The 16,321-nt window shown below is 37.7% G+C and overlaps 1 protein-coding gene across 2 annotated transcripts in view; it reads left to right on the plus strand.

Moving 5' to 3' along the window:
* ITGBL1 (integrin subunit beta like 1) overlaps window positions 1-16,321 on the plus strand; it is a 188,337-nt gene that overhangs the window by 157,668 nt on the left and 14,348 nt on the right. For both annotated transcript variants that reach the window (XM_019754218.2, XM_074329504.1), the window contains one exon: window positions 4,778-4,894. In XM_019754218.2, the coding sequence (XP_019609777.1) occupies window positions 4,778-4,894 (117 nt within the window). The remainder of the gene's footprint in view (window positions 1-4,777; window positions 4,895-16,321) is intronic.

Below are 16,321 nucleotides of genomic sequence, written 5' to 3' on the forward strand. Positions count from 1 at the left end.
TTTTCTCTTTGTCTTTCAACAATTGATTTGGCTGTGTGTCAGCTATGCTGTGTGTTTTTCTTTTTATTTGTTCTCTTTAAGCTTCATGAAACTTCTTGAATATGTAGTTTAAATTCTACATAAATTAAATTCTATTAGAAGTGTCTTGTCTATTACCTCTTAAAATATTACTCTGCCTCATTTTATCTTTTTTTTCTTTTTGTAAACCCAATTATGAGTGTGATAGTGCTAGTTAATTGCATTGCCCCCTATAATAGTGTGATATTGCTGCTTATGTTTACTTAACTTATAGTTAGAAAAAAATGAATCGAGTAATTTTAGGTTTTTTTTTAGAAAACTATCTTAAGATTGAAATAATTAGATAATCTCATTTAGAGGTCTATTGACTTCCTCAGTAATATTTTGATAGATACCTTGGAAAACCTTTAGAGAAAAGTAAGGCTCGGTATTCTCATTTCCCATTTTCCATTTTCAGTTTTAGACACTCTAGGGCAGACAACAGAAAATTACATTAGTACAACATTTGCTTAAATGTCTTATTTCCTCACATCATTCGTGATTGATTACTTGAATCCTTTTGCACTAAGAAAGCACAAACAGAAGGATTGACATTTATATGTGTTTTTTAAAGTCATGAGCAATTCTTCCTTCGCTAGCAATTGTAATGTCAATGTGGCTTAAATTGTAAGTCTCACTGCCCATTTTGAAATGGAAGGTGAAAAGTGCTTCTTCACTGTTAAATGTCTGATGGAAGATTACTTTATTCTCACAAAAAACATTTGTGCTTAGATGAAGTGGTACAGAATATTATAGTTCTCAAGTGTTTAATTCCTTCTCATAGAAATTTCACGGGAACTTAGGATGCATTTGGCAGGAGCTTTTCCTAGTGCAATCAGGTTGCTATGGTAAACTTATTATTTTAGGCAAAGGAGGACTGTGTTAGTAAAGTACTAATCTCTTTTCTGTTTTATGTGAGACTCTAATTACTTTCCAACTATTGAGCATGTATTCCAAGTGCGGTTTTTGCTGTTTTAAAAAGTGAAAGAAAATAAGGTCATAAACAGTGTGCCTGCTTTTACCATGCTGGTAGGTGCATTTGATCATATAAGCAATCATCTTGTTCTTCTTAAACAATCTCATTTGGGATCAGAAAATACAAGGGTTTTTTGTTGTTGTTGTTTGTTTTTTGAGAAATGGAATGAGAAAGGAGAGAAATGAATTCTATACAAGTAATTGAAATCCAAGCTTTCCAACGTGTTTTATTATACAAATATAAATAATTATTATTTATTGAGCACTTACTATGTGTCAGGCCCTGTCTTATGTACTTTATGTGCATTACAATATTTACCCTTTACAATAATCCTGTGTTATCATTATTATTGACATCATGCAACCATGATAAATGAGGTGGAATTGACTCTTCCAAGAAATCACATTTAACAATGGATGTACCAAGATTAACATTCAGATTTATTTAAAGTCAGAGCCCATGCTTATAACAGTATCTGTGCCATAAAATTTATTTCCCTTCCTCTTTTCCTGACTGTCATTTAACAAATATTATAAGACTCTTTCCCAACTTATTTAATCCTACAGGGTGTATGTGCTCATGTATTTTATTCCCTTTATTCTCTCTACTATTAAACATTTTTAAATGTCCTACTTAATTTTGTATCTTCAGCATCTAGCACAACACTTAACCCATAGTTGATATTCAAAAAGTGTTTGTTGAATGAATGACTCAATCAATGTATTTAGTGAAGGTTGATGAGCCTGGTTGAATCTATTCTTGAGCAAGACCACATGTGTGTTCTGTTGTGGTGTAGTTTGAAGGAGATTAAAACCATTTCCCACCTAAGCACCTCAAATGTGAACATATAGGATAGAAATGATTTGTGAGCGTATGTGTATGTATTTTGTGCTGTGTTTTCAGGTATGGCTTTTGGAGATAATTTCAGTGTTTAATAGTTGTTGCTCAGGTCCACACATCTACCATGTGGTTTCTGAAAATTCCAGAGTTTTACTCCTTTACAAATGCTCAGCGATATTACTGGAAGATTCAATTGGTCATTGACACTAAATGAGGTACGAGTTTATCCAATTAATCAAAGGACTCTCTCCTGACTATTAATCCATGAGGTTAGAGTGCAGCATCCCTTTTGTTTACCTTTGTATCTCCCCATCTAGCATGTAGTAACTAGTCACTGCTGAATTGAAGGCTCTGCCCTATGGACATGAGACATTAAAAGGAGGTTTTGAAGAGAATGAGGAAAGAAGAAAGCAAAACCTAAAGACTCAAAGATGTGTCATGGTTAAGACCGTGCAAAAGAGGAATCCAAGAAGAAAATAAATATCTGGAAGAAAGAGGGAGGGAGTTCATTATTCTGATATTTGAAAAAGATATATGAATTGTCTATCAGGGAAAAAAATGTACCTAGGACTGATTATTAACACTATCCAACTTTATAGAAGAAATACAAGGAAGAAACTATCCATAATGAAAACAATGAAATGAGATATTTGAACACATATGCCAGTATTTAGTTCATCCTTTCTGGAGAAGCACAGAAACCAATAATGCATATTGAGGAAATACCCTGCATGCTTTAAAACATTAATAAAATTGTCACCATAAATACATATGCCCTTAAACTTAAAAATTGAGGTCTTGGTAGGTGGGACTATAATACCTTTCAGGAATCAGGTGATTGATGTTCTGACATCTATCCATGAAGGACTAGTTAACCATACCTAGCAATACTGCTGATGGTCCTATAGTTCGTCTCTTTCCCTCCACAGTGTGGATTATTGTCATTCACACATTCACCCATGATGAGGGCTATCGTGTTTATGCACACCAGAAGGTAACTGGGGCTCAGAAAATCTAGATTCTATCACCAACACTGCTAACAACTATTTCACTGGCCTTAGGCAAATAATTTCACCTCAGCATGCTTGAGTCTCCTCATGTATTAAATAAATCATAGTAAGCCCCTGCTCTTCCTGACATTTTACAAAAAATAAATATGTGCTGGTATATTTTTCCATGGAGAGATCTGAGTTCTACCAGCTAAGAGTTCTTGATTGCAAACAACAGAAACCAACTTCATTAACTGGGATGAAAAAGGATTTTATTAGAATGGGTTAGGCTCAAAAATGCAAGCTTGGACAGTCAGCTCATGCCACACCTCAGAGAGCAAGACACTGCTGAGAACCAGCCCCTGCTGCCTTAACTTTTGAACTCAAGCCTCTGTGTGATGAGCTCCACCACTCCTGGGCGTTCATTGCTGTAATGTTGCACTTGCCACTCTGTGCCTTTGTTATCACCCTCAAAAATCAAAGTTCTGCCAAGAGTGCCTGATGATTCCCTGTTCTGTCTGCCAGCACATAGGGAGAGGAGATATCATCGGGGGAGGAAAGGGACTCTGCCTTCTGCTGAACATGGGACTGTCTCCAAGGAGAAAGAGAGACTGGTGGAAGGGCAGCCAGAACAACAGTATCTATGGCCATAGCTTCCACCAGATTCTCAAAGGGATCATGGCCCCAGCACTTCTGCCAGAAAATATTATGAATCAGTGCATTAGATTATCTTTAATTACAGCTCTGAAATGATTCTAAATACTAATTTTCCTTTCTTCCATCATCAACCAACTCAGAAATTCTTTAACAAGATCAAAATGCAGCAACAGAATGACTAACAACATTGGGGGGTCATCCCCGAAATACCATATGATCATTTCAGTGGGTGTGTAATTATGATGCTTGGGCTAATGACAGTCACAGATGTCTCAAAGTAGTCACCCAGCTGAATTTCTGGCAAACCAGTACCAATTCCTCAAACAAAAGAAATTTACTTTCTCATTCAGTCTCCTGGTGCTACGCTATGAGTATATTACAATTCAATATAGCTAAATGTTAGGTGTACAAACTTTAAGGTTAATGAGAATGGATATAAATTTTGAATCTATCCCTTATGAGCTGAGTCACCATAGAAAGGAACTTGGCCTCATTGTCTCCATTTCCTGTTTACTAAAATGATAGTGATAATGCTAGTCAGTGTGTTATTTTGAAAACAAAATGATGCCATTCATGGAATTATAGTGTTTGACACAGTTGTATCTCAAGTAATAATGACGAAAGTCCTAATGAGAATAATTAAGGAATTCCCAAACTACTAATTAAACTTATTTCAAAAAATGTTTATACTTTTAAATTTTAAATCAATAATAATAAACATATTTAGATCATGCGCTTTGATACATCTTCCATGATAAAACGAGTTTTGTGAACTATAAAATTGATGTAAAATAATCACTAAAATATCACGTTGAAATATATCTACGAACATTTTTTTCTTATGTGGCAGATAGACCCAAAATAAAAATATATATTTTAAAACTATCACAGTATGTTAAATTATGCCAAAATGCATAAAATTGATTTAGTTACATTAAATGGTATCCAAACCAAGTTGAATATGAAATACCAAAAGAATTTGATAACAGAATTGTTCTCCAAAGATAAATGAAACAAAAAGTGGAAAGTAGTAAATAGAAATGACCTCTGAGCCAGCGACCATCACTTCCACTCCTGACCTCCTTGGCATTTGTGCTTGACCTTTGGTTTACCTTAGGAAGGTCAGAAAGGTTATTTGCTGAACTACATAATCAGGCACATCCTAGCATTGGTCCAGGAGGTCTGGGTTTAATAGTATGCTTGTTTCCTTTGAACGCCTTCCTGATTCAGTGACTCTCCTAACGAATGTATTTTGCAGGTAAATGTGAATGTGGCAAGTGCACTTGCTACCCGCCGGGAGATCGGAGGGTTTATGGCAAAACGTGCGCGTGTGATGATCGCCGCTGCGAAGACCTGGACGGAGTGGTCTGTGGAGGTGAACAATTCCCACAGCCTTTTGCTACTGCATGCAACCTGCTTCACCTGCCTTCCTTATTCTACTTATCCTTTTTAAAAGATTCTGTCAGAAAGAAGATTTAAAAAATCAATATACAATTGGACCTAAAAGCCATATACAGTTAGGTTTGCAATTACCTTTATATTCTTGGACTCTTGATTTAAGGGCATGTGAAAGTACACAGTACAACTATCGATAAAAGATTGTTGAGGCTAAACTAAGTTCTGTGGAGATAGTGAAAGGCTTTGCTACAATGGAACAGTTTAAAATGATTTTTATTACTCATAAATATTAATGGAACAAGTATCGCCCACAAACTTGAAAAAAAAAAAGCAGTAAGATAACACCCTAAGTTTAATTAGAAAATCACAGAAGCTATATAATATCTCAGTTCGCATGATGTTTTGGAGACCAAAATATGAGTTTTCAGAAAGTAAGAAACTGTGCAAAGAAAGAATGAGGTAGACAGAGGGTAGTCAACAAAGGTAACATAGTACAACCGAGGGACCCAGAGGTAAAATGTTAACAGTGTCTGCCTGAGCTTCATCTAGGGAAGAGAATGGGAGACAACATCATTCTCCTATTCCAGTTTTGCAAAACTCGATATTGGAGAGATGATTCATGCTGATTACAGCTCCTTCCAGGTTTCCAGTACAATTAATATGAACTGAACATGGAATCATACTAGGAGAATATAATTGTGTCTCCTCAATTTAATTGTCATAATGCAATTGGGCACTATTATTGGGAAAAAAAACAAAATGCTTGTACAACTTATGAAAGGTGGGTACACTATCACTATCATTTATCTAATATCCATGTGTATCTACCCATTCTCTAACCAACTACAAAACACTTGCAATTTGACCAAAAATGTCTTCTTTCTTTCCTTTGGAAGCCAAGGGAAAGGCCCTTTTTAACAAGGGTTGTGCCAGATGATTTATCTCACGCAATCCATTATGGCAGCCACCTTCAGTAATTGTTCCTGCTTTCTTCATCTTACAAATGGAAAAAATGAGTGAGGTTTGAGGTGTTAATGTCTCATGACTAAAAAGTAGCAGTCCAAGGATTTGAGCAGTGATGCTTAGTTCACAGATTTTTCCCTATATCACAGTTTTCCCCAGAGTGGCATCAAACTGTTTTGACTTTATCTCAACATTACTATTAGTTTAGATTGTCCCTTTGCTGGTATTAGTTACCAGAAATATCAAAGCAGATTATAGTCTTTTTTTTGTTAAGTACTATATTATGTATATTAACTCATTTAATTCTCACAACTATATATATAAAGCCAGCCTGGCATCTAGAAAGTACCATATATACATCTTTTCTCATTATCATTGCCATTTTCTCTGACATGCAGTGTCTACCTCACATGGGTCTCCTTGCCCATCTGCTTTGGTAATTTGGTTGAAATGGTTGATATTGCAGAAACCTGTTACATCCGAGTACCCTTTACACATTCCAATGAGTATGTTTCTTTACTTTCCTTGTTATTCACTTCTTAATCTTTACTTGTGATGGTCAGACCTACTGCTTGGAGAAGGATAGTTCCAGGAGAGAGAGAGGCAGAGGTGTCCCCACCAGTGACCTGCTCATATGTGCAACATGTAGCTAGAAAAGCTACATATAATTTACAATCCACACAGAAACGCTGTTTAGTATTCCTCAAGAGAAGCACTAGACACAGTCAGCTTTTGTTATTCGTGGTAGTTATGGTCTATAAAGTCGCCGTGAACACTGAATTAGTGAATATTGAATCATCGTTCCTAAAGGAAATGCAAGGCTAAGATCCTGCCTCTAGTCACAGCATTTTCATCAACAAATCAATACATAACCTTGCTTTATGTGTGTTTCTGTTTAAAGATACACTGTGTAATAATATGTAGTTGATTTGTTAACATTAAACCCACGGCCAACAGCCCGATAACTCGTGACTGAACAAAGGTTATATAGCACACATTTTCTCCATAAGGCACATCACAGCCATTTTGCACTTAGGACCACTGGACAGCACTTGCGCACTATACTTAGGGGCCATCCTAAACATTGAAATCACCAGCAAAAAGCACAAAAATGCAAAAAGCATTCAATATACTGCGAAAAGGACACTTATTTACAGCATAAAGATCTGAAACAAGAAGGCAGAGCTTGACCTTCTTTGACCTTAGCTAAGAAGGTGATTTTCGGGCAACTTAGTTTTTTTGCCATTCTGCCTATGTTCTCAAATGACCTGGAAAGCTTCATGAGTATTGATTTGGGGACTACAAATAAATTTTAGTGAGTAGACGAATTCTCAAATATGGAGTATGCGAATAATGAGGATCCACTGTACTTCATATTAAACCTCTCTGGAAACATCACCTCCGCTTTAGCTTTGCATTTGGCCTCAAATTCTGTTGTTCTTTTACAACAGCTGCTCAAGGTACTATGATTTTAATTCCTCTATTTTGTGAACATTGTTTCATAGAAAGAATTATAGGAGCCTTGACTGTTATAGTCTTGAATTTTGTTTATGTATTAAAATACAAGAGACATGCCACTAATTAACATGTTTGAAGCTATAATAATTTTAGTACTAAAGTATACAATAGTGAACCAGTTGATAAGATCACATGTTCCCATGCCTTTCATGAACATTTATGTAAATGTACTTTAATATTTAGAAATATAAATGGCAATATATTACAGTACTTAAGACTATAGACTAAAGCGAGGTTTTCTTGGTTCCAACCCTGGCTGTGACACTTATTACCTATATGACTTGAGCCAATTTACATAACCCCCATTTCTCATCTATAAAATGATGATCATGATTGCTACCTTGTAGGGTTGTTGTGAGATTACATGAGTTAGGATAACACCTGGCACTTAAGTGTCATATATACATTACATGTTATTATTATTATTATATATATATAAAGAAAGAGACAGACATAACCCGTTCAGGCAGAAATTTAACCTGTGGTCCACTATAACCTTTATGAGATGTGTAACAAAGGTCCATGATTGCTTGTTAACTTCTTTTGTAACAAAAATTCATTCGGAACTGTGACTAGATGGTCTTCAGTTTTGGATGGCATGGATTTCTCCTTTCTGTTCTTTTGGAATAAAGCAATCTCTCTCCTCACACTTGACACTGAGCTGTCAAATCAAAGTGGCCATCATTCATCTCAGAAGTATTTTTAGTGCCTTTTACTCAGCAGTGCACCTTCTGTGGGAAAGCTTCCCATGGATTCACCCAAACATGGAGCAACACAATTAAGATGACACTGGCCATCAGGATTCCTCAAGCCACAGTATGTATTGCTCAAGTTTCTGTACTTCTCAATCTATCTAAAAATACCTATTACCATAAGGAAACCTCTGTTACTATTTAGTAACATCCCATCAGGTATGTAGCACATAATGATTAAATCAGTACTCATTACATGCTTATTCCTTGTAAAGCTCTGCACTGCCTCTCAAACACACACATGCCCTTATTTTTGATCTCTATGTTGTGACCCTTGACATGTATAATAGCATTCTCCTTGCTTAAATCTCAAATCCATGGACGCTTGCTCTATCTCCAATCATCCACATAACTGACTCTTCCTGAGTTTATTAATAATCCTGGTTGCCCAAATCCTGGGAGATTTTCAGTTCTCATTCCACATGACCACTTTTGAGCATAGTGTAGTTACTCTACTCTGAAAACCCCGTGCAATGGTCTCACTGGGCCTCAGAAACACCTTTCCCACCTGTTTTTTCTCTCACTTCTTTTTTAACCACTTAATTTTTTTTTTCTTGTTCAGCCTTCAGAGCTTACCAATAAATCTTTGTATTTCCCTTGAAATGGCTTTTGGATATCCTTTCTGCTCGCTATTTGTCCGCTTGCTATTTGCCTGAAGTAATCTCAGCCTCTTCCACTTTCATCTTTAGGTCAGTGTCACTCAAGATGATTTCTTAGCATCATCCCCTCTCACCTCAGACTCTTCAAATTCTAATTAAATATTTTTATATAGACCTTCCTCCAAATTCTGCATGGTTGAAACTGAAGTAATCATTTATTTCTTCATTAACTCAACAAATATTTGTTGAGTGCCCACTATTTGCCAGCACTGGAGGTTCAGTGGTGTGTCTATTGAAGCTTCTAATTAAGTTAGAAAGGCAGACATTGACAAAGGAATGACAATGAGGTGAATGGTCTGAAAAGAGAAGCACTCGTTCAATGGAAACATACGTAATAGGGGAATTTAACATAGAGGCTAAGGAAGGCTTCTCTAATGCCTTTATTTGATGCATAGTATGTGCTTTACATGTATTAAAAAACTAGACATCACAAGAACCATACTTGGCAGTGGTGGGATGCACAGAACTTAGCCAGGTGATGGGAAGTGGATGTGACACAACAGGCACAGAGAACAGTGTACGCTGTGGCATGTGAGGGAAAGGGAGAGTGATGTGTTCAAGCAACATTTGAGAACCAGAGAGAAACCCTGTGTGTTTGGAGATTAGAAAGCAAATGGGAGAAGGGTGTGGCATGTTTTATACACCATGTTAATGATTTGGGGCTTTACTCAAAGGATGATAGGAAGCCATAGACAGGGTTTGAACATGGCAATAACATGATCAAAAAGTACCTCTGGTTGTCATGTGAGGTATGAATTGCTGTGAGCAGTATGTGTTTGTGAAATTGGTGGGTAAATATGGATGTTAGGAGATAAATCCTGGTGAGAGATAAAGGTGGTTTAGCTAGATGAGGGGGAGCAGAGATGGAAATACTTGGCTGTATTAGGGAAAATATTAGAAAAATATGGATAACAGACTAGCAAAACCCTTTACCTTGTTGCAAGAGACTCTGCCCCTCTGTTAAACTTTCAGCTCCAGTTCCTTAGAAATAGATGAAGACGCTATATGCTAATGTTACCAGACAACATTGCTCATGGTAATAGTGACCTATGATGGATAAATTTCAACTACATAGAGAGGGATTGCAAATAAAATATGGATGTCTGATGGAAATGCTTTTGGCTTCCATTTGTGCCCTGACTCTGCCAACAGGCATGTCCCTTGCACAGTTTCTGGAAGCTATACATAAGGAATTGTTGGGAAAGATTTTGGCTCCTGTGGGGCCTAAGGTTTCTTCTAAATTGAAGAAGTCTCAACACCTAGGCAACATGGATCTCATCTCTGAGCATCTGGACTGTGTTATCTGGAGAGAAGGTCATCCCCAGACCACTATATTGAATTCTCATCCTCATGAATGACTGCAAGGGCTCACAAGAAGAGGACAGCTTGATACTGTCCTGCATATGGGATGTTTCCTGTCCCATATCCTCCTAAGGAGTCTAGTGCCAAGTGTCAAACTAAATGCTTAGTTGAACATAAGAAGGGTTGTCCCCCACCACACCACCACTGCCCTGGGAGTACAAAATAGTATTTATGGAAATTCATGATTGAACGATGTGAGTGAGGCACAGTGTAGAACCAAGATTGAATCCCAAGTTTCTGGTTGCAGCAATTGGACGGGTGGAAAAGACTATGCTTTTGTTGTACTGATTGTATCCACCTACTGAAAACAATTATTTCTTCATGGAGGGCAATTAGGGATGGAGAAACTTAAATGTATTATGATTTTGAATCTTCTGCCTGACATTCTATTCCTTACCTTTGCTTCTCCTTCTGAATAACTCCTTGTCATTTTTCTATTCTTCCAAATCATTTCCTTTAGGCAGCCTTTCTAAAATTATTTTATACTTCTTCCATACTATAATACCTTCATTATGACAACATGACATTTTATTCTAAGTGTTCTTGTGTCTCTTTTCATCAAATCTACAATTCTCATGAATTTAATCAACTTCTTCCTCTCTCTGAAAAATTATTGTATCCTCAAACTTAGTATAAGTGTTGATGCTCAAGAACATTTTTGAATAAATTATAAATTAAGGGAGTCACAGATAAGTGATTCCAGTTTTGAATCAGAGAATTGTCCAATTGGAGTTAATATTTGACTTAGGTCTTGTATAGCTAATATTTAAAGGTGTTAAAATTTGATGTGAATATTTTAGGCCTGGGAAAGCTCAGCAAAGGCCCAGAGGTGAAAAGATATTTGATATTTTTAAGGTATATGTTTATTTTATTTTTTACATTGAGCTCTTTCTCAGCGGCTCTTGCATCCATCTTTGGGAAGTACTTTTTTCAAACTACTTACTCATTTATCATTCATAATAGATATTATTTTGTATATTTTGCTTTGCTCATCTTTAGGTATTAGGACATTGTAAAATATTTTTACATTAATGGTTTTTCTTTTCAACATTTAAAACAACTAAAAAATATAAAGAACAAAATTAAAATCACCCATAAATTCACCATCCAAAAATAATTGTCTAATGAAATTTTGATGTATTTCCTTCTAGGTTTTTTTTTTTTTTTTCTTTTGAGGGTTAAGACAATTTTTGGAATCTAGATTCATGAATCTGCTTTGGGTATTTGGCTATTTCGTCAAGAGAAAGTCCACATTCTATGGTATGCTCAGTTGCTTTAGTAAGTGTGTGCATACACTCTGCTACATTTTTTCATACATGATTTTAGTGAATAGAAGAACCATTTTCTTTTGAACTAAGCAAAGCAGTGCCATGGAGCAAGATTAATGTGACTCTCACATTCAGACTGACCAGCATTTGGATTCTGGCTCTATTTCCTACTCGTAGTGACTTGGATGGGTCAACTGGTCTCTCTGCCTTGGTTTAGTTATGTATACAATAAGGATAACAATGCCTACCTATTGGCTTTATGGTGAGAATGAGACATAAAGAAAGAAATATGACTGCTACTGCCAAGTGGGCATTCAATGATACCCTACGTGTGTAACGGAAAGTAAAAGATTAAAGTGTCCATTTCCACAACAGGACAAAACAGCAAATCTGTCTTGGATATCTTGGGGCACTAGCCACCGAGTGTTTTGGAAGGAAGTTGGCATCATACACATCACAGTTCTATGTGCCAGGGAAGAAATGGCAGCTAGTTTGTTCAAAGCATTTAGTGTCTCCATCATGTGGCAGCTGGGAATGAATGGGTTTTACTATTCTAAGTGTTTGAAACTCATTAACATCATCCCTCTGGTGTGGCTTCAGAGGAGAACAAAATTGAGAATCACAAATTTGGGTAATTTTCTCAGTTTACCAAACAGACACTGAGCCATAGCTTCTGTAGTCTTTCAGATGGTAGGATGAACTAGAGCCCTGTGTGTCCACTTCGTGATCAGAAAGCAAAATACAGGCCCCTGACTCCAAAACAGACTGTCTGAGCATTTTAGTGAACAACAAATAAGTAAAACCAAAAATATCCATAAATCTACTTGATCAGCAGGCACCTGAGAACTAATAGCCAGTGTTGTTTATCCACCTTCCTAACAATAACACTAAAATGATTAAACCAATTCTGGTAGGCTGGGATAAATTTACAATTGTACCTGAAGGTGAATGTAAGTAATTACGTAATTTAAAGCAGTTAAGTTTTGATTACACCAAAATTACAGCCCAAAAGGAGAGTCATGACAATGACTGGCAAAAAGAAAATGAAGTAAAATCATTCTCCATTTCATTAACTTATTGGTGAGTCATGCTCAATGTTCATAGACTACATGTGGGCCCTCTCAAAACATCTTTATTAACAAAAAAAATTTTAAGTGACCTATAAATGCATGGATTTTTATAATCAGATAAGTCACTGCTAAAACAAAAAAACAAAACAAACAACAAACAAACAAAACAACAAAAACATGCTTTGTCCAGGTTGATAGTCCCCAAGATGTACTCATTTTTTCAGTTGTATATGATTTTACGATTTCACAAAGATATATCTACATGTTAGTTCTTGTGTGTTTAATTGTTTTAGCCAAAAATAAGCCTAACCAGAACCCTCTTTCCTGTACTCCATAGTCCCAGGATGAGAATAAGAAATGGACTGCTTATTGCTTCTATTCTTTCCTCTATGCTCCTGGAATAGCTGCCCATGAGTCCAATTTAGAAAACAAAAGGGGATAATGAAGAGCCACCTCTTAATTACACAATCAGTTCACATTTCTGTAGGGATTTCTTTAGTTCGGAGCTGTAATTTGAAGGAGATCATGCAGCCTGAGAGTATCAGTGCAGTGAGCCCCAGCACCGCTGGGTTTCTCATGTTAAGGAAGACCTCAGGCCAAGTCTTTTTTAGCTGGACAATATAGTCACTAGTGGGATTGTCTCCAAATTACATCTTAAAATCATAAACCTCTTTCCTGAGTTCATAGGTGTGCCAGTTAGGACTGTTGTTGGATGAAGGTAATTAACACAAAAAAGTCTGCAGTTTGCCACTGCAGAGATGGATGTTGAGGTGACTACCTGAGAGCCACGAACATCCCACACTCCTTCTATATTCATTTCTGCTCTGCCTCTTTATGAGGACTTTTGTCGTGCTTATAGAAAGCCCCCCGTTGTGTCCATTTTCTAGGAAAGAAGAAAGGGAAGGAAAAAGGGCAAAGGACACATGCTGACTGAATCTGTCCCATTTCCATTGGAAGATGATCACTTTCCTGGAAACCCATCCAGGATATTTTCTCTTTTATCTCATTTATTAGAATTCTGTCCTTGGGATACATCTTGGTCAAAAAGAGCTTGGGTAATCAATCTTCCACATAGACATATTATCACTTCCTTGAAGAAAAAGTGTTCTCCTAATATTAACTAGGGGAGAAGAATATTGATAGGCAATATGTCATATCTGATACAATTATTATCCATTCATGGCTCAGTTTCCTAATCAAGAACCATCATTGTAATGTTTTAAAGATGTGTCTCTGAGCCAATGAATTTCATTGGAAATGGTCATTGTCTGAAACAATACTGTCCAATAGAACTTTCAAAGATGATAAGAAAGTTTTAAATCTGCATTATTCAACACAGTAACCATTGGTCACATGTGACTACTGAGTACTTGAAATGTGACTAGTGCAACTGAGAAACTGAATTTAAAATGTACTTAATAAATCTAAATTGGACAACACATGTCTAGAGCATTTTTGGTGAATGTTTTGCTGTGGGGAAAGGAATAGGAATAGGAACTGATGGGATTACCAGATGCAAGGAGGTAAGTATGTGGGAGAAGATGCACGGCACTGGAAATGGAGATGGAATAGAAAACTATTCACCTGTGGGAAGAATTGAAAAGTCAGGTGAAGGCAGATTTAGTGTACTTGAAATGGTTCATTAGTCTGGCTCTCTCTACAGATTCATTCTAGAATGATCTATTGTATACTTATATGAAAATAACATCACTGGATTCTACCATCAAGCATAGATATTGTTCTTACTGAAATATATATATATATATATATATATATATATATATATACACACACATACATATATATACATATATTTCTACAACAGTTCTATCACCCCTAGTTGTTCTACTCATAGACCTGGGTGGCAATAGAGTAGGGCTGGTCTAGCAAAATCTGACTGAAACTACTTCTATGGTATTATTTTTTTAACTCCAAGCTTCAGGAACATTCCGCTGAATAGGCTTCCTTTATGAACTCCTTGTCATCTTATGAGATAACACATTAATCTTATTTTTCTCCTTCTTTACTGGATGTACCTACTTGTATGGATTCTCCTCCTTTACCTTAGTGCTATATATTGGAGTTTCCCAAGACTTATTTCTCCCTGGGTAGGTTCACTCACTTCCAAATCTTTAAATGCCGTCTAGTTTTGGAAACTGCAGCATGTACAGGACTAGCCCTAAGCTGTGTCATGCGGGGTCGTTGGTCCTGCTCCCTGCACAAGAATGCAGGATATGGTGAGGCCAAAAAGGAACACCCACGGAGCCATAGATAAGGGAGTCATATCACTATATTCTCGCTGGTGGCTGGGTTGGAGACACAGGGAGCAAACATTCACCAGTACCCCAACAAGGGGTCTTCCTGCACTCTAGTCTTGCTGGCAGCTAGGCGAGACACACACAGGAAATAGGATCCACACAATCCGCCATCCACCTTTCTGCCTGCCAACCAACTAACCAACCAACACAGTCACGGCAGTTATATCAGTGGTTAATTGGCTAACTGGTTACAGGTTATGGCCAACCAGTCACAGCTGACCGCCATCTACTACCCGAGCCAGCACCTTTCCACATGAGGCCGAGAGCCTGGAAACTGCTCTCTGGGACTCTGTCCCCACACCAGGCTTCTATCAACTACTTTCTTGACCTTTCTACTCTGTTATCTTAAGAGTATTTCATGTAAAAAGGTGAAAGGAAAACAAAACATAAATAAAATGACATAAAATAAAACCACTGAAAATACCAGCTACTAATGAGTATGGAGAACAACTGAATTTTCATACATTATTGTGTCTGGAACTTGTTACAACCACTTTTAAAAACTCTGGGAGAGAGATCCAAGATGGCAGAGCCGATAAACACTGTGCCTGCATCCTTCTGTGAACACGTTAAAATTACAACCAAATTATAGAACAATCAACCTGGAAAGCCATCTAAAATCTACCTGAATAGAAGGTCTCTAACTGAAAATATAAAGAAACCACAAGACTGTTAGGAGGGTCAGAGATGCTGAATAGGCCTCACACCTGTGTGTGGTGGTTGAGAATCAGAGGGATATCTCAGCCACGGAGGTTTCCACCACCCTTGGCGGAGTGAGGGACCTCAGCCCCTCATATCAGGCTCCCCAGCCTGAAATACTTGTGCCGAAAAGAGGAACCCCCACAACAACTAGCTGTGAAAAACAGTGGGGATGCCCACAGTTGAGGTGGAATGGAAGGCAGCAGAAAACCCAGATATCCTCTTAAAGGGCTGGCGCACAGACGCATGCAGGCACTTACCTTGGGCTCCAGCGAAGGGTCGGTGACTCAGGGCATTGGAGACATACAGGGGGTTCGACTGAGGTGTGTGACTTCAGGAGGAAGACTGGAGAACAGTTGCCATCTTCCCTGTGAGGTGTCATCCTAGGAGAAGCCGGCAAGCTGGTGGCCTCTTTCCTGTGTTGAGCCTGCCCGCTACGTTTACGTTTTAATCTGAATCTGATTGGCCTGGTGAGCTCCGCTAGCTCCATTGCTCCACCCTGCTGACTCAGCTGGGACCCCACTTCACACAACTGGCCGGAGGCACTTTCTCGAGCAAGCAGCCAGCCCTGCCTGCATTGTACTCTTTCTGGGAAAACTAGCGGAGTCCACAGGGCCCAGGCAGGCAGTGACTGTCCTCAGTGTGCTCTGAGACTTTCACTGAGTCACTCCAGCTCAGGACTGGCACAAAACCAGACTCTATATTAACATGCTGACCACAACTCTCCCAACTCTAGTGACTCTCTGAGGCCCTGTCTCATAAAACTCATGCCCACGTGAGACTTTAACAGTGGCT

This window comes from Rhinolophus sinicus, linkage group LG04 (genome assembly GCF_036562045.2).
Source record: "Rhinolophus sinicus isolate RSC01 linkage group LG04, ASM3656204v1, whole genome shotgun sequence".
NCBI classification, from domain to species: Eukaryota; Metazoa; Chordata; class Mammalia; order Chiroptera; family Rhinolophidae; genus Rhinolophus; species Rhinolophus sinicus.